This window comes from Oryx dammah, unplaced genomic scaffold (assembly GCF_014754425.2).
Source record: "Oryx dammah isolate SB20612 unplaced genomic scaffold, SCBI_Odam_1.1 HiC_scaffold_8, whole genome shotgun sequence".
Taxonomy (NCBI): domain Eukaryota; kingdom Metazoa; phylum Chordata; class Mammalia; order Artiodactyla; family Bovidae; genus Oryx; species Oryx dammah.
In genome coordinates, this window is record NW_024070192.1 from 7,822,347 (window position 1) to 7,843,809 (window position 21,463).

At 49.5% G+C, this 21,463-nt stretch overlaps 1 protein-coding gene across 3 annotated transcripts in view; it reads right to left on the reverse strand.

The window, feature by feature from the left end:
* Positions 1 to 19,500, reverse strand: part of UBE2O (ubiquitin conjugating enzyme E2 O) — a 49,839-nt gene extending 30,339 nt beyond the window's left edge. For 2 of the 3 annotated variants that reach the window (XM_040244521.1, XM_040244520.1), the window contains exon 1: positions 19,071 to 19,500. In XM_040244521.1, the coding sequence (XP_040100455.1) occupies positions 19,071 to 19,475 (405 nt within the window). In that variant the 5' untranslated portion in view covers positions 19,476 to 19,500. Of the gene's footprint in view, positions 1 to 6,306; positions 7,107 to 19,070 lie in introns of those variants that run through there. The other variant, XM_040244522.1, reaches the window with a different exon arrangement.
* Positions 19,501 to 21,463: the final 1,963 nt, after the last annotated feature.

The window sequence follows — 21,463 nt, forward strand, 5'->3', positions numbered from 1 at the left end:
GATGGAAGCTTTGTGCACACAAGCAAGCCTCTGGAGTCGTACTGATCATGTAGCTGACACATCCAGCTCCTGCTTTGCGGGCCTGCCAAGCGCTAGCAACCACAGGTCTGTCTCTGACGCCGCTTCTTCTTCCAGAGGGGCGTCCTCCAACCCCGGGCCCTGCCTGGACTCAGGCTCTGGGATTTCCCCTCAACTGGACAGACTTCCCTGAATCCTCTTTCAGGGTTTGGCTGCCCACTTTGCTCCGCCTGAGGTGCCTCATCCAGAGTGTCTGGTTTGAGGATTTCTCCAGAGCATCAGCCTGTGTTCTTGTGGGCAGAGGAGATAATTATTCTCTAGTTGGTACAAGCAGACAGGTAACTTGGGGAGCTTCATTTCTTCCCACGGAGACTGTCAGCGAATCGCCCCGTCTTCAGGCCCAGACACAGTCCCGGCACTGAGGGACCCCAGGCTTCCATACTGCTCCCCTGGGCAGGTCGTTGCAGCACCAACATTTCAGCTCCTGCTCTGCTGCCTTCCACCAACAATCTTCCACAGCTTGAAGCCTCCTGTCTATTGTCTTCTCTCCTATTCTTGGCCCTCATTGGGTTTAGACATTTAAAAAATTCTTTTACTGTCATTTTAGAAGTGTTTCTGGAGGAAGTGGAAATAAATGAATGTGTTCAATCACCCATGTTAACCCAAGCATGCCACGTCAACCAGAGCTCCTTAACCTGAATTCTGCAAAGTATTTACACATAACCACAGCCCTAAAGGGTTCCCTGGTGGTTCAGACAGTAAAGAATCTGCTTGCAATGGGGGAGACCCAGGGTTGATCCCTGGGCTGAGAAGATCTCCTGGAGAAGGGAATGGCTACTCACTCCAGTATTATTGCCTTGAGAATTTCATGGACAGAGGAGTCTGGCAAGCTACGGTCCATGGGGTCTAAAAGAGTCGGACGCAACTGAGCAACTAACACTTTCACTTTTATAGTCCTAAAGAAATGAACCCTGAATATTCGTTGGAAGGACTGATGCTGAAGTTGAAGCTCCAATACTTTGGCCACCTGATGTGAAGAACTGACTCACTGGAAAAGACCCTGATGCTAGAAAAGATTGAGGGCAGGAGGAGAAGAGGGTGACAGAGGATGAGATGGTTAGATAGCATTACCGACTCAAGGGACATGAGCTTGAGCAAACTCTGGGAGAGACTGAAGGACAGGGAAACCTGGCGTGCTGCAGTTCGTCACAGAGAGTCGGCCATGGCTTAGCGACAACAGCAACAATGGGACGTGTGTGAGGATGGAGAGATGGTAACGTGCCAACAAAAACGAGAAATCACAAACTCTAATTAGAAATTTCCGGTTTCGACACTCCCCTACAAGTACGTGCACACCAGCTACTGGACACCAGGGCATCTCTGACAGGCTCTTCCAGTAATGGCAGCTCCAAGATTCGACATGGGGGGACAGGAAGAGAAAGCACAACTCCGCTTGAAACTCCCTCGATGCTCTGAAAGGGCCACCTGTCTGCTCCTACAAACGGCTTTTGTTTCAAATGTCAAAGAAACTTTAAACTCCATAGATGGCTGTGATTTCCAATCAGAACTGATCCAGGACAAAGCTGGGCTCTGGGAGGGAGGGACTTGCAGTCACTGTCAGCCAACAGGCGCGGGGAATCAACACTTCACACACTCACAAAATGAGATCAGATTCTTACATGCTAACCTCAAAACAACCACTGAGAAAGTCGCAGGGCATAAATAGCAGCACATGTGCCCCTCGGCAGCCGGCCATGCTGCTCGAGGAGGGAGGATCTGTGAAGCGGCGGCAGCCAAGACACAACCGGAAAGCCCAGGGCCTCTGCAGACAAAGGCCCGTGTCACACACAGGCATCCTTGCACCGCCTCAGCACGGCCACCTGCCAAACGGCTCCAGAAACGACGGTGACCAAAGCACATTAACGTCAACCAACATGCATTCCACCATCACTGTTGCTATTGTTTATTCACTCAGCTGTGTGAATAAACTCAGCTCTTTTGGACCTCGTGGACTGTAGCCCACCGGGCTCCTCTGTCCATGGAATTCTCCAGGCAAGAATACTGGAGTGGGCTGCCATTTTCTTCTCCAGGAGGTCTTCCCAATGCAGGGATCAAACCTGCGTCTCCTGAATTGGCAGATGAATTCTTTATCCGGAGAACCCCATTTCATCACCTACCACATAAGAAATATTACAATCTGTACTATGAGAGAGTCAAGGGGGAAGAAAAGATGGTACCGTCTATGCCTTTGAAAACCTTCAACTGTAAATGGCATACTATGCATATTTCAAGTGACTGGAACATATGTGCAAGGTTGCCCCGCTGTCCAAGAAGCCCCATTCAACAACCTCACCCTCATTCTAGAGTGACTGTGCAGCACCAGAGGCACAGCAATCAGAACTCTGCTCTTAGAAAGATGAAGAACCTAAAGATCTTTCAGTTTAACACGGGTCCCAAATCCCCTAACGCTATTTAAACAGGAAAGGAAGTTAGATCCCAGTGTAAAGCAAGACACCTCGCACAGACAGACCCCAGGGACACAGACAGGGCACCTACCACAGGAGGAGGCCCACCTGCCAGGGTCTAAAGGATAGACAAGACCCAAATGCAGGGTCTCAGAGGCAAGTCAACACATCACCCGATCTAAAAAATGGGCAAAGGATGTATCTCAATAGACAAGTCTCCCAAGAAAATACATATATGGCGATCAAGGAGATGAAAAGACACAGCATCATCAGTCATAATGCACAAGGCGTCATAATGTGATACCACTGCATACCCACTAGGAAGGCTATCATCCAAAGACTGATAACGACAAGCGAGCAGGGAAGCCCACAGTGGATGACTACCTGGCTGTAAATAGGAATGAAGCACTGTTCTGTGCCGTTACCAGATGGCTCAGTGGTAAAGAATCCGCCTGCCAATGCAGGAGATGTGGGTCTGATCCCTACGTCAGGAAGACCCCCGGGACAAGGAAATGGCAACCCACTCTTAGTGTTCCTGCCTTGAGAATCCCACGGACAGAGAAGCCCGGTGGGCTGCAGTCCATGGGGTTGTAAAGACATGCCTGAGCACGCAGGCACTGTTATGTGCTACGACGTGAAGGAAACTCGGAAACAGGCTAAGGGAAAGAAGTCAGACACACAAGGCCACATAGACACACAAGGCCGACTCTTTATGTTTCCAACTATATGAAATGTCCAGAACAAGCAAACCCACAATGACAGAAAGTGGTTATTCCCAGGGGTTGGTTATTCCCAGGGGCTTGAGAGGAGAGGGGGATGTGGTGTAACTGCTGATGGGTATAGGGTTTCTTTCTTGGGGGGTAATGAAAGTGTTCTAAATTTAGACTGTAATGGTGGGTGTACAAACCTCTGAATATACTAACAACCATTTGAACTGTCTTCCCTTAAAGAGTGAATTTTATGGTCTGTGAGCTAAGTCGCTTGCTTCATATCTGACTGCGATCCCGTGGACTGCAGCCTGCCAGGCTCCTCTGTCCGTGGGATTCTCCAGGCAAGAATACTGGAGTGGGTTGCCATGCCCTTCTCCAGGGGATCTTCCCGACACAGGGATGGAGCCCACATCTCTTATGTCTCCTGCACTGGCAGGCGGGTTCTTTACCACTAGCGCCACCTGGGCATATGAGTTATATCTCAATAAAGTACTTTGGCCACCTCATGCGAAGAGTTGACTCATTGGAAAAGACTTTGATGCTGGGAGGGATTGGGGGCAGGAGGAGAAGGGGACGACTGAGGATGAGATGGCTGGATGGCATCACCGACTTGATGGACATGAATCTGAGTGAACTCTGGGAGTTGGTGGTGGACAGGGAGGCCTGGCGTGCTGCGATTCATGGGGTCACAAAGAGTTGGACATGACTGAGTGAATGAACTGAACTGAACTGAAAGCTGGTGGCTGTTGTTTTTCTTTTCTTTTTTTTTTCCTAAGCCCAGGTTAAGCTGCCTGGTTGTATGGTCTTGAGTAGAAAGTTTTCTTGGAATATGTCTCTTGAGTCATGGTGTAAATCCCCTAAATCCTCTGTACTATAGATTTTATTTTCCAAGTCAAAAACCAGAAACTGTCTCCACTACAACTAAAATCACCAGAAAACTAAAGTCAACACCACTGACCCCCTCGACTTCTACTCAGAATTAGACGGGTGCCCCCCGTGGACTTCTCTCTCCCGAGGCTTAGTGTTGGTGTCCATTTGTAGCTTCCATCAACCTTAATCTCAACCACTTAGCCCCTCGGGGTCTTAGTGCCTCGATTACAAAATTAAGGAGTCAAACCAAATCTAATCACCCCTCCAGTCCCTTCCCTGCTGCCATGGACCTCGACACCCTAAAACCTGGGATGCAGCCAATATCGACCGTCCCCGGGCCTCAGCCGAAGACCCACCTGCACTGATCACGCCCTTATGGTCCAGGGTCACCAGCACAGAAGAGGGGGACCTAAGGGGTCAGCGTCCATGGGAGGCGGGGAAGCTGGAAGCCCCTCTATGGAGGAAACACACGCCGACCTTGGGAACTACTGCCAAGGACACAGCGCTTCTGTGCGCTGTGCCACCTGGGCAATGTCTCACTGGAGCCCCAGGGAAGAGAGCCTGAGCGCTAGGATCACGCCTGCCCTGGAGACAGCAAACAGCCCACTGCCCATGGCACAGTCTGCTCTGGGGCTGTGGAGGGTCCTCGCAAGAGTTTATTTAGCCTTGGCTTCTGGAAGGATTTCTGGGGTGGCCCCAGCCTGAACCTTCAAGCCTCGTGAGCAAAATGCCAAGAGTGGACACAAAAGGCACTAGGAAGTTTCTGGGAATGCTTTTTCGTTTAAACTTGAAAACAAACAAACAAACCAGACCACAACTGTCATTCCCCTCCCCTCCTCCGCACCCCGCCCATCCTGGGCTCCACCAAGGGTCTTCTGAAAGGACCGCCAACAGCTCCCACTCACACCAGTGGCACCTCTGGCTACTGAGAAGACCCTAGACAGTAGGGCTTGGGGGCAGGTGCCAAGAGAAAATAAATGCTGGTCCTGCTGCCCCCAACAGCACAGTGGTCTCTCCCTATGTGGTACCCAACTCAACATGGCACACTGCCCGTGCAGAGAGGAGAAAGTGGGGAAGGACAGGCCAGGGACGGGACACTCTTAAGTCCATCACTCAACGTCGCAAAGCTAACAGAGAGGGTGAACCCCACCCAGGCCGGCCTGGAGTATGACCTGGCAAGTGCAGACAGCTGTCCAGAAAGCCATAGTATTTTTTAAAAAAAAGGGGTGTGTGTGTGTGGAGGAAAATATATATACATACATGTCAGAACAAGCAGAGAATAGCGGAGACCATTCTGAAATGTACAAAAATACTGAAGCAGGATGTTGTGCACCAGGAACTAACAGCGCTGTAGGTCAAATACACTTCAAGAACAAACTCAGAAAAACAGATCAGATTTGTGGTTACCAGGGGCAATCCGGAGGGGGAACTGGAGGAAGGTGGTCAAAGGTACAAACTGTCAGTTATAAGATAAGTAAGCACTACGGACATAACGTTCACCATGGCAAATGTGGTTAGCGTGCTGTATGTTATCTATGAGAGTTGAGAGTGAATCCTAAGGGTTCTCACCACAAGGAAAAGGATTTTCTTGTTTTATTTTCTATCTATGAGACTATGGATATTCACTAAACTTAATCTGGTCATCATATCATGATATATTTAAGTCAAACCGTTATGCTGTATACCTTCAACTTATACAAAGCTGCACATCAATCGCATCTCAATAAAACACAGGCGCAGGGAGAAAGAAGTAGCAAATAGTTTTAAAAATCTAATTAGGGACCTCCCTGGTGGCCCAGTGGCTAAGACTCCACGCTCCCAATGTAGGGGGCCTGGGTTCAGTCCCTGGTCAGGGAACATTTTTATCCCACAGGCCTCAACTAAGACCCCACTAACACCCCACTTGGCCAAATAAATAAATATTGAAAAAAGAAAAAAAATCTAATTAATTCAGTCTTGCTGCAGAACCATCACAGAGACATTCTCAGCGGGGTGTTAATATATGCCTAGTCTTGTTAAATATATATGCTTAGAACGGCCTACGTCTGGTCATAGTGATGGTCTCTGGGGAGAAGAAATGTTAGGAAGGAAATATTTCATGACATCCTCTTTAAGCCTTTTGAATGTTGTTCCATCTGCATATATTATCTATTTAAACACACACACAAGAGCATTAAGATTCAATTTAAAGGGCAGGCAAGCTAATTAGCAATATCCCCCCTTGGACCTGCAATCATATTTACCGTGTGGGCTCCCAAACATGACCAGGAAACTGAAGCGGAGCTAAATGACTCCCCGGCAGCGGCAGCTGCTAGCCAGCACTATGCTGAGTGGTGCTCAGGGTGATCTCGTCCAGTCCCAGAAACTGTCCAAGATTCTGTCTACGGGGCGAGCTGTGGACGTGGAGCCATCACAGGTCTCCATGCCGACTCCAAGCCCCAGGGAGCACTTCCTGCACCCCCGCTTTACCCACTGCCCCCTCGTCCAGCCTCTGCCTGTGGAAAATGCTCGCCATGAGCTGAAGGCATGACAGACTGGCCCGCCCGGCCTGCAGCACTCAGGGCCAACCCCTGGCACAAGAAGGGCTTATTTCTTGGCAACCGGGGCACAGTCAGCTGACTTGCGCTCTAGTCCTCTAGATGCTGCCAACTAGCTGGGTGCTCCTGCCTAAGTTACAAAAGGCTTCAGCATCCTGCTGGGAAACAGGCGTTCTAAGATGGAAGTGTAAGTGGAGACCACTTAGGGGGTGGGCAGTGTGGTAAAGTGAATCAAGTCTTAAAAAGGTACTCCTACCCCTTGACCAGTAATTTCATTTAGGAATTTAACCTAAGAAACTTACAGAGCTAGACAAAGATAGAGAAAAAGTACGAGATGTTAGTCCCATCATTTAAAACTGAAAACCTGACAATTTAGCTGGTTGAAAGAGACGGATCAAAGAAACAGCTTCATCCGTCGGATGGAATTATGGACATTAAGAATCACGCTATCAAAAATTTTTTGTGAAATGAAAATGTTACCAAAAAGAAACATATCTGCCTCTGAACACCCAACTTGGGAGAATATGAAGGCCCCAAGGTATGGGCGACAATTCTAATAAAGAGAATGCAGAAACTGCAGGGAGAACTGCATCTGAATGTAGTTTATGGGATGAGCCGGTCAACAGAGGACAGGGTCCTGAAGGGCTGAACAAGCCCCTGTGAGGCGCCCACAGCGCACCAGTGCCACCGTGGGTTCCGCAGAAGGTTCGGAACTGAGACCCCGAGGCTGAAGCAAGGTATAAGCAGCCAAAGTATCTGTCACTGGTGGTGTTTCTAAAATACAATCTGGGGACTGTCTTGGCGCTTCAGTGGACAGGAATCCGGCCTGCCAATGCTGGGTACATGGGTTTGGCCTCTGATGCAGGAAGATCCCACGTGCTGTGAGGCAACTAAGCCCATGAGCCACGAGTTCTGAGTCCATGCACCTCGAGCCCCACGCTCTGCAGCAAGAAGACCCGCACAGCCACTAGCGAGTAGCGGGGGGGCGCCCCCCCCCCCACCGGCTGCAACTGGAGAAAAGCCCATGTAAAGCGAAAAGACCCAGGGCAGCAAAAAATAAAATAACCAAATACATTTTTAAAATTCACTTCATAAAATACAACCTAGGAGTAAGTCTTTAGGTTCAAGCCCAAGAGAATCAGTGTACATCAAACAAAGCAGGTGGGGTCGCCTGCCCAGCAACAGCTTTTGATGCCGGAGAGAAGGGGTTCCACGCAGACGGCACTGCCTGTCGTGGGAATGGTGTGTTCCAGAACACAGACCAGCAAAGAGAAGACGATTCTCTGGGTTTAAAGCTTCCCCTGTTCTGTGGAAATACACAAGTACTGCAAACCTGAACTCCCCTGGACACGTGCAAACGGTCCATTTACATGGTCCATTTTAAGTCTGTTAAGTGGCGTGGGGCCAGGATTGAGCACGGTAGGCACTTTTCTAAACAAATATGGATTCGCTCGTAACAGACTAGAGTAAGCATCCCCTGCAATGATAAGTAGCAGTTATACCTGAGTGGTGGAATTATAGGTGACTTTTTTAAACCAGTTTTTGTATGTTCTTGCAACTGTGTACTAAGTATGTATAAGTAACTCAAAATAACTTGAGCAATCAGAAAAAAAAGCAAAACAAAACAGACTGTCACCTAAGACAAATAAGAGAATAACCCTACCAATTTTTCTTCAGTGATGATCACAGAGACTGACAAGAGGCCACTGAGCCTGCACTTTCCCCGCACACCTGACCTGGATGCTATACTCCCACGCCCTTGCATTCACCTGTCCACCTGCCGCTGCCCTCTGCTCTCCTCCAGCGCCGTCCACAGTTCCTGTGGCTTCCAACTGTTTCTTTCTAGAGAGCTTGACCCCTTCTCTCCGGCATCAAAAGCTGTTGAGCAAAATTCTTCAATACAATGACTCAGAGCAAAGGATGGAGTGTGGATTAGATAAAGAGCAAGAGCAATTAGAATGGTTTTTCCAACATTCAAAAGGCAATTATGCTAAGTGCAATGTGGAGTCATAGATTTGGATCCCGGAACAAAAGGAGGACATGAGTGGAAAACTAATCCATACAGAAGTGTGTATTTCAGTTAATGGTGTGAAACCAGGACTAACTTCTTCCTTTTGACAATTGTACCACATTACATAAGATGTCAACCTTGGGGGAAGCTGGGAGAAGGGTATACCATGGTCCTTGCAACTTTCCTATAAACCTCAAGAGAGTTTATAATGCAGACATGCAATAGGACAATGATAAGAATAAAAGAAAGATTGGGGACAGACTGAATACGCATTTCCACAGAGGGTATCTCTCTTCACGTGGCTGCTTCCAGGCACCCAAGACACAGCACAACCAAGACTCTGTCCCTGGTGCTATTACAGGAGGGGTGTCACCTGCTTGAGCCCTTGGGAAACCCGGGTCTCTGACACTTTAGGGAAAGAGAAAGATGACACAATCAAAGCAACCATGATGCTGCCTGGCGCAGAGCTGGCAATCCACGGATACAGGCTGGACACAGGACAGCAATTCCAGCCCTTCTGCTCTCAGACTGGCTGCATTCTACTCGTAACAACTGTCATACAGTTTCACCCCTACATGAAATTAAATCCAACGACACGTCTTAGAGACAGCTGCGTATAAATACCGGTCAGTAGGCAAAAGGGAGTGTGCGTGTGCTTAGTCACCCAGTCGGGTCTGACTCTTTGGGACCCAGGGACTGCAGCCCGCCAGGCTCCTCTGTCCCTGGGATTCTCCAGGCAAGAATACTGGAGTGGGTTGCCATTCCCTTCTCCAGAGGATCTTCCCGAATGCAGGGATCAAACCCAGGTCTTCTGCCTTGGCTGGCGGATTCTTTACCATCTGGGCTACCAGGGAAGCCCAGGGGAAAGGGTAGAGGGGAAGAAAACAGGTTTTTCTGCTACTAGGACCTGAAAGCACTGCCTGCTTATCGAGGGCGACTCAGTGTCCCTTCCCTCCTGTGGCCCATCTTTTGCAATCTCTGGCATTAACACTGTTACTAGAAGACAAAGCAGAGGGGAAACAAGAACCCTAAATCAGATATCTATATACTTAAAACTTGGGGTGTGGGGTAGATTAAAACACTGAATCTACTACAACAGGGTTTTTAAGTACCTACACATCAGTCCAACTCAAAGTGTAGTTAGTTCCAACCAGCAGACTCTGCATCACAGGGAGGACACTCCCCTCCAGGTCCTCGGGCCCGCCCACCCCAGTCTGACTGTCAGAAGAACCTGCGTTAACAGGAGCCGGCTGATTCCACGCCGTCAGCTTTCACAGGTGTGACTGGGGATCATTTACCATGCTCTCCCTACTCCCCCCAGCCCCACAGGTAAACAGGGTGGTTAGATCCATTTTTAATTGAAGGAGTTACTCACTCCTCCATGTGAGTCATTCGGAAAGTAAGCTTTCACAGAAAGCCCCGTTTCTCAAGAAGCACCCCACCTGGGGAGAGAACACGGGGTGTTCAGCTGTATGATCAGTGTAACTCCAGGGAACAGCACAGGTGACCTGGGGTGCAAATGAAGGAGCAGAAGACTGTTGAGAGTAGGTGAGAAGCCCGGAAGCCACGCGAAGGCAGGACAGGAGGCTGGGGGTGGAGAGCTCACCCGGGAGCTCAGCCTACATGCTGAGCTGAAAAGGGGTCTGGAGGCCAGGAGGCGCGTCCGGACTGGGGCAGTCAGAGCGCAGAGCCAGTGCAGGAGAGAGGACTTGCGGGGCATGCAAGGGGCATTTCCAACAAAGATCTGACAACAGACGAGAACGGGGCCTGGCACCAAAGGCACAGGCAACCAGAGCAAACACAACAGACGATCGGGGCTTCAGGAAATGTAAGCAAGCTTCATGCATCCAGAGGCTGCCAAGAGAGTGAATGCAACACCCACGAAGAGGAAAGACCTGCAATCAGGTATCTGACGAAGGATTAACATCCAGAATATAGAGTGGTGGTTTAGTCGCTAAGGCTTGTCCGATTCTCTGAGACTTCGTGGACTGCAGCCCACCAAGCTCCTCTGTCCATGGGATTTCCCAGGCAAGGACACTGGAGTGGGTTGCCATTCCCTTCTCCAGGGGATCTTCCTGATCCAGGGATTGAACCCAGGTCTTTGAAACTGCAGACAGATTCTTCACTGACTGAGCTACCAGGGAATATAGAGAGAACCCCTAAAACTCAGCAGCAACAGAAAACAATTCAAGTCAAAGATGGGCAGATGACCTGAATGAATGTTTCTTCAAAGAAGACACACAAGTGATCAATAAGCACATGAAAAGATGCCCAACACCGCTCATCTAATCGTTAGGGAAATGCAAATCACAACTACAATGAGGTATCACCTCACATTCAGCACGATGGCTACTATCAAAAAATAAAGAAATAAACAAAAATTACAAATGTAGGGTGTGGACAAATTGGAACCCTCGTGCCCTGCTGGGGGGAATGTAAAATGGTATCGCTGCAACGGGAAACCAGTGCGGCAGCTCCTCAAGAAAGTAAAAATAGAATTACCATATGATCCAGCAATCCCACTTCTGGGTATATACCCAAAAGAACTGAAAGACAGGATCTCAAAAGAGATATCTGTACACCCATTTTCCTAGCAGCATTATTTATAACAGGGAAAAAGGGTCAGAATGGAAGCCCAAAAAGGAGAATTTTAAATGATCCCAAGTGTTCTGATGTTTGGAAGATGCACCCTTGAGTACTTGGAGGTGAGCGTCACCGCGTCTGCTCCTGACTCACCAGGGGCTCTGGAGGAAGCGTATTTACATACTCTTACAGACACAGATAAAGCAAACTTGGCATGAGGTTAACTGCTGACTCATGGTGGCTGGTAATTAGTAATCATTGGCCTAGTCGTTCAACTTCTCTGTATGTTTAAAACTGTCTCATAATAAAACATTGGGAAAAGAAATGTTTAAAATTCGACAGACTTGCGGGTGGAGAGGGCAGTTAACACTTGCAAAGTCGGGGGTTCTAGATGACAGGATGGAGACATCGAGGAAGCAGCTGGGAATGAGCGAGTAAGGACGGGCATGCAGGTGCCAGCAGCCTTTCCCTACTGGCTCAGACAGTAAAGAATCCGCCTGCAATGTGGGAGACCTGGGTTTGATCCCTGGGTTGGGAAGATCCCCTGGAGGAGGGCATGGCAACCCACTCCAGTATTCTTGCCTGGAGAATCCCCATGGACAGAAGAGCCTGGTGGGCTACAGGGGTACCAGAGTCGAACACGACAGAGCAACTAAGCACAGCACAGCATAGCAGGCTGATGAGAGCGCTGAAGAAAAGCCCAGGGGAGCGGGGACTCTCCAAAATTTCCTAAGAGGAAAGCAGGTAAAAGAGAGAAAAATTCACTACAGCCAGAAGAGTGGAACTCAATGGAATAGAGTTTCCATTAAGAGGGTGATTGATGGACCATACTGACAAGGCTGGAGGGTCAGCAGGGCAGGGACTGAGAAAAAGCTGTAAGTACCATGACCAGGAATTCCCTAGGCCTTTGTGACCTTCGGGAGAGCTGTTCACACTCTTCAGTGGGAGGCCAGAAGGAGAAAGGCTTTGGGATGCTCTGGTCACGGGGAAATGGAGGCAGACACCCCTTCTTACCCAGGGGGTGGTGGGTGCCCCCAAAGCACTCTGGGGGAGGGTGAGATGCTTTTTCTCCCTTGTCCTGAAGATGACATCATCAGCCTTCAGGGCCCTCAAATTCCCTCAAGTAATTAAACAGTCAGAGCTGCTTTTCAGCCCGGGGTATGTCAGGTTCTGATGCTCCCGGAAGCCACACAAGAGACACAGATTTGTGTGTCTGTCTTTCTTCCCACCTGCACTTAGGGGGCCAGTAAGTACAGTCCCGTGGACATGCCTGTCAAGGCAGCTCCGCCAGCCCTCATCACAGCAGCATCTCCCACAAAAAAGGATTAAAATTAAAGCTAGGAGGAAGAACCTCATCAGGGCTGCTGAGTGTGAAGGACCAGCTCCCACTGGCAGGATGCAAATGAAGAGCGCTCTTCAGAGCAGGAAATCTCTCCAGGAGCTGGGGGTTTTCATTTTATTGTTGAATAGGATTGACTGCAGTTGTTTTTTTCTTTTTTTAAAGCACTACTCAGTATCTTGAATTTTTTTAATTGCTCAGATTGTCATAGTCAGAATGAATTTTTACCAGATATAGCTATGCTATCAACTTAAACCATAAGTGATCTGGTGTCTAGTTCCTTTCATCTTGCTGCAGAAAATAAGATGTTTCAGTCTTTCAAAATATGCAAACACACCAAAAACCCCTCAACCAGTCAACTAGATTTAACCCCCAAAAGACACTCATCCCAGGACTTACTGCTGAGCTGAACCCCTCTGAACAGTTATCATTTGCCTCAATGTTTAAATCGTAAGACCTTTTCACAATCCTGCTTCAGAAGAACACAGTGGACCTGCGGACCCAATGGACCAAGAGATCCATTCAAATCAGTCAGCCTGGGTCGAAGGACATGAAACCCTCAACCGCAGGGTGTAGCTGAAGAGCAAAACACGGGCAAATAACCTTGGAGTAGATACATTGAGAGGGTCATCCACTAACATGATTCAGTTCTATTCTGAACTACAAAAAATTCCAGTAAGCGTTTTGCTCTTCGCTGTTGGTAACCACACGTGTCAGGTGGCTCCTAATAGAGCCCCCTGAGGCTGGCAGAAATGTCAGTGAGAGAAGCAACTCTGAACGTGTGTTCCAGCTCAGTCAGAGTTGCCACTGTGGGCTCAGGAGCATGAAAACCTCGTCCTTCTCAGGGCTTGGCATCCAGCCGCCGGGCCGCTGGAGCCTCAGGGAGGAGCTACGGTTAAAAACACACAACTGCTAGTCGATGTGAGTGACAGCATCATGTAAAGCGAAAAGCACTCTGGAAACAGTCCTGCTGGCCATTTCCCCCCTTGAGCATCTTCCCACTCTGATCTGGGCAGCAAACTCTGAAAAGCTTCTTTCAATCAGAACAGGAGCACAGACTGTGTCTTCCAAGGGTTAAGGCTCTTTAAGAGAGAACCCGCTCATCACCGAAATCACCGTAAATTCAACACCGAGGGGACCGCAGGGTCGGCTGCACTGCTCATGGGTCCAGCGTTGTTGCGATGGCAACCCACATCGCCCACTACACCCGCATCCCTTTTGTAAAGCGCTGGCCCCATGGATGTTCCACTGGAGTCCATGAGGCCCATGGGTAAAGTTGTAAAAGAAAAAGTTCCTCTCGGTAGAAGAGGAAAGTGACAGAAAGGCAGGACTGCCAGGGATCGGGGATGGGGGAAGCACCAGAGGACCTCAGTGGCCTAAAGCAAAACCAGGTGTCAGCCTGACGGGGGAGGGGCTGGCCCGGGACAGGGCACTGAAGGAGTCCACCTAAACCTGGCTCATGACTCAGCATTCCCAGCGGGAGGGTGACGATGGCAGCAAGACAGGCCAGGAGGTCACGACGGATGTCCTGACAGCGCCCTCGTCTAAGGCAGGCCGGTTACCTGCGGGCAGGGAATCGGACTTGCTCAGGTTTCTTTCACTCAACATCTAGGGGTATTCCCAGGTTCTCTAGAAATAAAGTGTCTTTTGACAGTTGTTTGGATAACGACCAAGGGGCTAGGAAATGAATGACAAAGGTAGGCGGGAAGCAGCCTGCAGCGCAAACAGGGTGTTTCCCCCACACGTCTGCTCTTGACCAAGATGGCCTCCCTTCTGGCCACTGGCCCACCTTCCACCCATTCCAACACCCTGCCCTTTCGCCTCGCCTGTGGCTCCCTCCCAGCCCACTGGGACATCCAAGTGTGAAAAGACTGGATGATTAATGCCAACCACAGGGCTAGTGACTCATGTTTGATGGGGGTACTCAATTCTAGGTAACGACCTATGAAACCTCAGGTGACAGCAAACTATATTTACTTCCACTTGTATTTGGGTTCCTCCACTATTATCAGTGTGACCGGATAAGTTACACAACTACTCTGTTCCTCGGGTTCCTCCTCTAAACAATAATAATAGTACCTAATTCCCAGGGGTGTTGTACACGTAAGTGAGCAATACGCATAAAGCACTTATCGCATGCCCAGCACGTAGTAACACGGTAAGAAGAACAAGCATTATGTAATCTTTAAATACAAAAGCAATACTCTGCCATCCTTGTAATTCACAATCTCATTTCCTGTCTTTTGGGAATTTCAAAAGATGCCCCTGGATTCTAGAAGATACATATACCTACATACACACATTCATTCCATCCCCCTCCTGGAGGCTGGCAGACTTTGCCAGGTATTACTTTAAATGTCCATTACTGTTTTCTTATAAAGTAACAGGAGTGAAGATCATGAGTATTTATAGAAGAGGCTTAAAGAAGAAGTCAAAGGTGTAATCCACCAGGTTACAAGCTGCAACACCGTCAAACAGGAATTCCTACATCACTGAAACAAACCGCACCTTCTGGCTTCTCTGTGGAGGGGCATCACCCGTGACGCATGGATGCGATCTCCTGAAGGGACAGGGCTGGCCCTGCCTGATGGACATCAGGATAGTGTCTGCCAACAGCCAAGAGGCTGCTCCGGGCACCACCCAGCTAAGCTTCTGGTTATTCTACCTGTGCAGGCTCAGTTCAGTGGCTAGAAAGACAGACCTCGTATTTTATTTTAGACAGAGAAAAGGAGGCAGTGACGAGGCCAAGGTCATTCAGAGTAGGTGACAGCCAGCAAAAGCACCCAAGGGTTTTTACTTCCAATCACAGGATGCAAACACATGTCCCTCGTTGGGTGAAAGTGCCCTTGAGTTAGGCAGTGGGCCAGAGAAGGCAGGAAGACACTGAGGCCTAGGAGTTAGAAACCAGAAGCCATGGGACAAAGGTTAAAATCACAGAATAGTGGTGAGATGCCACAGCGCTGTGACCCTACCTGAATCAAATGCAATCAGATGCACTCAGTCCTGCACCTTGGTTAACCTTACATAACTTCTTCCTATTACATCACTGAGAACAATTGCTTTTAATGGGTCCAGCACTGGACCAGCGAGGCAAGCAAACCTCACACGCTATGACGCTAGGCTAAATAGCTTTCCCCATGCAAATGCTGGCCTGAGGGGGAGCCAGAAATACACCCGAAAGCCAATTCCAGAGGGACCTGCCACCAGGAATGCCACACACACGCACGCGCACACACACACACACACCCCCCACAACACACACACACAGACACACACACATACCACCCCACAACACACAGACAGACAGACAGACACACACACACACCACCCCACAACACACACACACACACCACCCCACAACACACACACACACAGCCAAAAAGACACGCAAAAGCCAATTCCAGAGGGACCTGCCACCAGGAACGCCAAACACACACACACACAAAAACACACACCACCCCACAAAAGGAGGGTGATCATGAAAGACAGACCGTGAAAACTGTGGCAGCTAAGAGCAACAGACGACGCACAAGAGACAGGAAAGCAAAGGAGGGTAAACAGGAAGGCCCAAAACCTGCTCAGACAAACAGCAGTTGGCGCTCTTCCGTATCGGGGCTGCTCTGTCCAACCATGACAGGTGGAGATCAGAATGACCCACCATGTTTAGCCAATGCGCAAGAAGGGCAAGAGGCTGTCAGCACTCGGCTTCATTCCAAAAATCTACTCAAAGGATGACCATTGATGGGAAGGCCAAAGTCTCCACACAGGACATCCCTGGCCCAATGGGACAAGTCTCAAGTGGATAAATCAGCTAACACACTGAAGGGGTTGGGAGCGCAAGGAAAGGAAGGAGCACAGATTGCGTGCCTCTTTTTAAGTCCTAAAGAAGCTTATAACTTTGGCTGCTTGAAGCCTCAGGAGTCAGATCAGAAATCCTGCAGTTTCCAGGAAGAACAACTTATTTTTCTGTTGATAACTTTCACAGTAGTGGCCAGGAGGGGATAGGACTTGTTGACTGTCCTCTTCATCTCTCTTTCTCAATTTGCTCATTAAAAACTTAAAAGAAATTAAGAAACTAAGAGTACTCACTGTCTGCCATATTAACAAAAACTACAAAAAACACTCCACAGCCTACCAAACAATTCACATTAAAAGGACACTATTTATAAAATGACAATGGCTGGCAGCTTTAAAAAGAAGTTTCCCAAGACTGTCACTGCTTTATCCTATCAATAACTGGGTTTTCAAGTCTCATAACCAGATTAGTGATGGAGTAGGAATCAGAACCTGAAAGCTCACTCTCGGTCTAATGGTCTTTACAGCACACTGTCACCTCAATGGGTATATGAGGAGTGGGAAGTGAGAGGGAAAATCTTCCTAAACCATAATGTCACACGGTCCCAGGCCCCACCCCACCACCCAGTGGGTGCTCAGGAGCAAAACCTCAGAAGCAGAACTGGTCAGGGCCATCTGTGCCTATGGTTCACGGTAATAGAGAGCTACCTACCAGGTATAAACTCTTCCCCACCAATAAACCTATTCTCAAGTCCAGACAGAAGCACTAGGTCCTGCCATCCACGAAGGGGCACTACGTGTCACCCCATCCTAGAATCCCTACGTCCCTGAGGTTCTGCCAAGCTCAGAAGCGGCAGGAACTACAATAGCAAAGAAAACATCCCCACTGGAGCCACGATGGACTTCACCGAATTCAAAGCAAGTCGCAAGAGGGCAGCTTCAAAATATATCCAACCTGGGGCCTTAAACTTATTTTCTATTTAATTCCAAAATAGATTATTTTAAGTCAAACTTCATATAATTACACACTGTGGGAGGAGACAGACTGACCATAACTGTAAACAAAGTTAACCACCAAACTCAAGATGAACAGGAACAACAACTGATAAACATTGCAGCTCCCAGCGGTGAGCCGGGCCTGCCGCCGTGAGTCCCAGGGCAGGAGGCCCTGACAGAGTCCAGCGGGCTCCATCCCAGAAGTCACAAACCTCTAGAGGGGATGGTTAGGGAAAACGTTTCTTAAGAACCAATGGAAAGATGGTGGCAACCCTTCACCAGTGTGACAACCTTCGCTAGTGTGACCACACACAAACGCAGTGTATAGAGCAAAAAGTCTTGTCTCCCCAACAATACTGGTAGTGATTTTTAACCAGCGTTCTGCAGCAAAAGGTCATCTATTCCACATACTTCTGCGTGAACTTAGCATTTTCTCTCCGACTCAGAGAATCTACTGCCTGATCCGTATTTTTCTGAGGGGAAGCCAGGGGTCCTGTACACAGATTTCTGTGCCTGTGGATGCGCATGTACTGGCTGGGAAAAAGACCCTGCTGGTATCAGTGGTGACTTCTGCCACTAGGAAATGGATCACAGGCTCTTCCGGAGAGCGGGGACTTCTTCCCAGCCAGACCGGTCATCACAGAACCCTTGTGCAGGTCGCCTTCGTCTCCCATTGGGTCAGAAACCCAGATTAACTTCTGAAGTGCCCTCCCCTGAAATCAGACCACTCAACATCCCAGGCAGCTAAAACAGTCCAGGCCTGATTTTTGCCAAGAAATGTTTTCTTGAAGGAGAGGAGGAGGAGGAGATGAAAAAGGGGTGAAAGATACAAGACGCGTGTGTGTCTGTGAATTACTGATAGGAGTTCAACACTCGGGGAAAACAAGATGTGAAAAGCCACCAAACCAACCCTGGCTCACGGTTTAAGTTTTATGATGATGAACGGGGGAGTCTGCTATTTGCTTAATGGCCTCAGGTAAGACAAATCCTTCAGGTTTCCAAATGGGTGGCTCCTCTCCATCCAGGGTTCTATAGTATTTTTTTTTTCCCAAGAAAGTCCAACTATACTTAAGAGAGTCGTCAATTCCAGTCAGTAGCTGCCACATCCCTCCCTGCACACCCAGGGCTATTAATATCAGGGCTCCGATTGTTAATGATTTTACTCAAAGTTCCCTGCAGCAGTTAAAACCAGGCAACAAGCTAAAACACAAAGGGGCTGGTTTTCTTCACCCATAATAACGCATTCTGCAATCCAGTGTACTTCCTGGGGTTTCATGTCGGCCGAGATTTTCACTTCTATCTTTTGTTTTGGAATGCCCACAACCCCTCCCTGCACGGACCGGCACGGCCTTCCTTTCTGGATGCACAATGCAGTAGGTAGCTGCTCTGGGGGTCAGCAGAACGCCGCACTGGGGTAAAGCCGAGAGCGTGCCTGCCCCAGGAGTTCCCTCACCGGACTGGGTTCACATACAGGATCTTGAGGCCGACACCGCAGCAGCCTGGCACAGGCTTGCCAGTCTTTCGCGTGGCGGAAGCCCGGGGCCCGGTGGCCCAGGGCTGGTGCAATGACTTTGCACCGGAGTGTCCCTGCCGCGGAGGCTTGTCCTCCCATCTCGGCCCCACTGCAGTGTGGCACCACTACCGGGCAGCGCCCTGCACGCCTCCCCTCTCGGCCCAGGGCTCGAGCGGCCGACTCGGTCCCCCGCCGGCCCCCCGGCCCGGCCCCCGCCCACCGGCCCGCCGCACCTTGGTCTCCTTCACGTGCTGCTTGACGCCCTCCGGGTACCACTGGACGCGCACGTAGCCGCGGCGCAGCGGGCTGGCCCGGCCCTCCTCGTGGCCCGCGCCCCCCGCCTCCGAGCAGCCCGAGCTCCCACGGCCCTCCTCCTCGCCCTCCGAGTCCGAGTCCTCGCCGTGGATGAGGCGCACCAGCCCGAAGTGCACCGAGCCGCGGTAACGGCCCGACACCAGGTCGTGGGAGAAGAGCAGCCGCTGCGAGCCGGCTTCGGGGCCGGAGTCCGAGGATGGCCCGGAGCCCGAGTCCGCGGTGGGCGCCGGGGCCGGGGCGGGGGCTGCGTCCGGGCTCGGGGGCGCGTCCGGGACCTGGGCGGGAGCCGGGGCTGCGGGCGCGGACGCTGCGGGATCCGCCATAACTGCGCTGCGCGAGTCTCGGGCGGCGGCGGTGGCGGCGACGGCGGCAGCAGCGGCGGCGAAAAAGGCACGGGGAGGCGGGGCCTGCCGGCGCCGGGGGGCGGGGCCACGGCGCGCTGACGTGGCTGCGTGCCGCCGTCGTCAGGGAACCGAGATGCGGTTGCTAGGGGCTACTGTCTGGTCGCTAGGGGACGCTAGAGATTCTGCCGCGGGCGAGGGGCGGGGTGGGAAGGGATAGACTGCACGAGGGCGGGGCGGGGCCAGAGGGAGTAAAAGGACAGAGAGAGGAGGCAGGGGTGGGGACCCAGGACTGGGGAGTGGAGTGCTCACCGAGGAAGAGGGGAGGGGTCGAGGTAGGAAGGAGGATGGTCTGGAGACCGTCCGCAACGCTTAATGAGCTCCCTAGACGTCTCCAGTCTACTTCTAGGCACTGGGAGGGATACAGAAGGAACAAGATACAGCCTCTGTCCTCTAGGTGTTTACAATCTGGTTGGGAAGACGAAACAGACACACGTTAAATAGCTTAAAGGCAACTCCAATGCAGCTTGTAAGCAAGGCTAAATGTAGGGTGTATCTAGAGTGTACTGCATTAGGGAATTCCTTGCAAAGCCTGGAAGGTCATGACCCCTTAGGGACTGGTCAAGGAATTGGTGAAGGAGTCCCAGAGAAAGATTGGAAACGTAAGCAAGTTAGTGGCCCCTATGGTTTGGCTTTAAACTCATCTAGATGACTTCAAAGCTCCTTGAGGCTTATGCGTTGCAAGAAGGAGGAGAGAGGGGTAATTAAGAATGTAAGCTGTCGATTCCAATTTTGGGCATAGACACTAACCTTATAAAGTTGGCAAGCTGATAAACTTCTTTTCACCTTAATTTTCTCATCTGTAAAATCGGGGAGGTAATAGCAGTACCTCTGTGATCTGGCAGTTGAGAGGATTAAGTGAAATAGAACAGTGCCTGGCATATAGTTCCCCAATAAAGGAATTTTTTATATATTACATTATTATAATATTTCAAACCCCCTGCCTAGACTAACATTCTAGACTGGCAGAATTCTTAGACTTACAGTCTGCTCCAGATTGCCATTTTAAAATATTAAAAGTAATTATAAAACAGAAGTAATTATACTGATGTGTCTCTCCTAAGTAACTTCCAAAAGATTTAGATACATTCTCAGAGGACAGATTCATGCTGGGTTGTTGAAAGGAAATTAGGAATACTCAAGATATGGCCCTCCTCACCTTTCTCAGTTAAAATCATTTTTTAAGCAATTTTCTGCAAGACCATAAGTGGTAAATTAGCAAGATAAGTCAATATTTCAGTATTTAGGGTCTTCAAAAAAGGCATTGGGTAGTTTATAGGCTACCGAGGATATAGAACCATACTCATGGAAAAGTTATGAGTGTTCATGAAAGGGAAAACATTTTTTTTTAATTAAAAAAAGCACACATGAAGTGTAGACGGCAACCTGAGTACTTGAGATGCCCTGAGTTAAGTACTTACAGAGTATTGATATGTTACTGAGCATGGAGTGGTTGTCAGTGGACATATATCTTGGAAAATTCACATACTAAGGTATAGGAAAAAAAGACTTAAGGGGAAATGAGGATATGATGGAGAGACAAAGCTTGATTCCCAAATCATGGCCTTCCTATCCCAGACCACAGTGCAGAATATCCATCTGGAATTGTTGCTGTAAAGACACAGTTCCCTACTCCTTTCCCCATAAAGACTTGGGAGGCTTAGTAGAAGTGACATAGTAGCTTCTGTTCCATCTACCATGTCCCTTTAGCTCTGTCTCCTTGGCCCCTGATCACTTAACATTTATCGATAACATTATTGACCCGCACTGTGGCAGACACATTCACATGATCTTATTTGTTATCACAATTTTGGATACAGGTGTAATTAACTCTATTTTACCAGTGAGAAGCAGGGCCCAAGGAATTCAGTGCCTTAAGGGCAACTGGTAGAGTCAGGTTGAAACCCAGC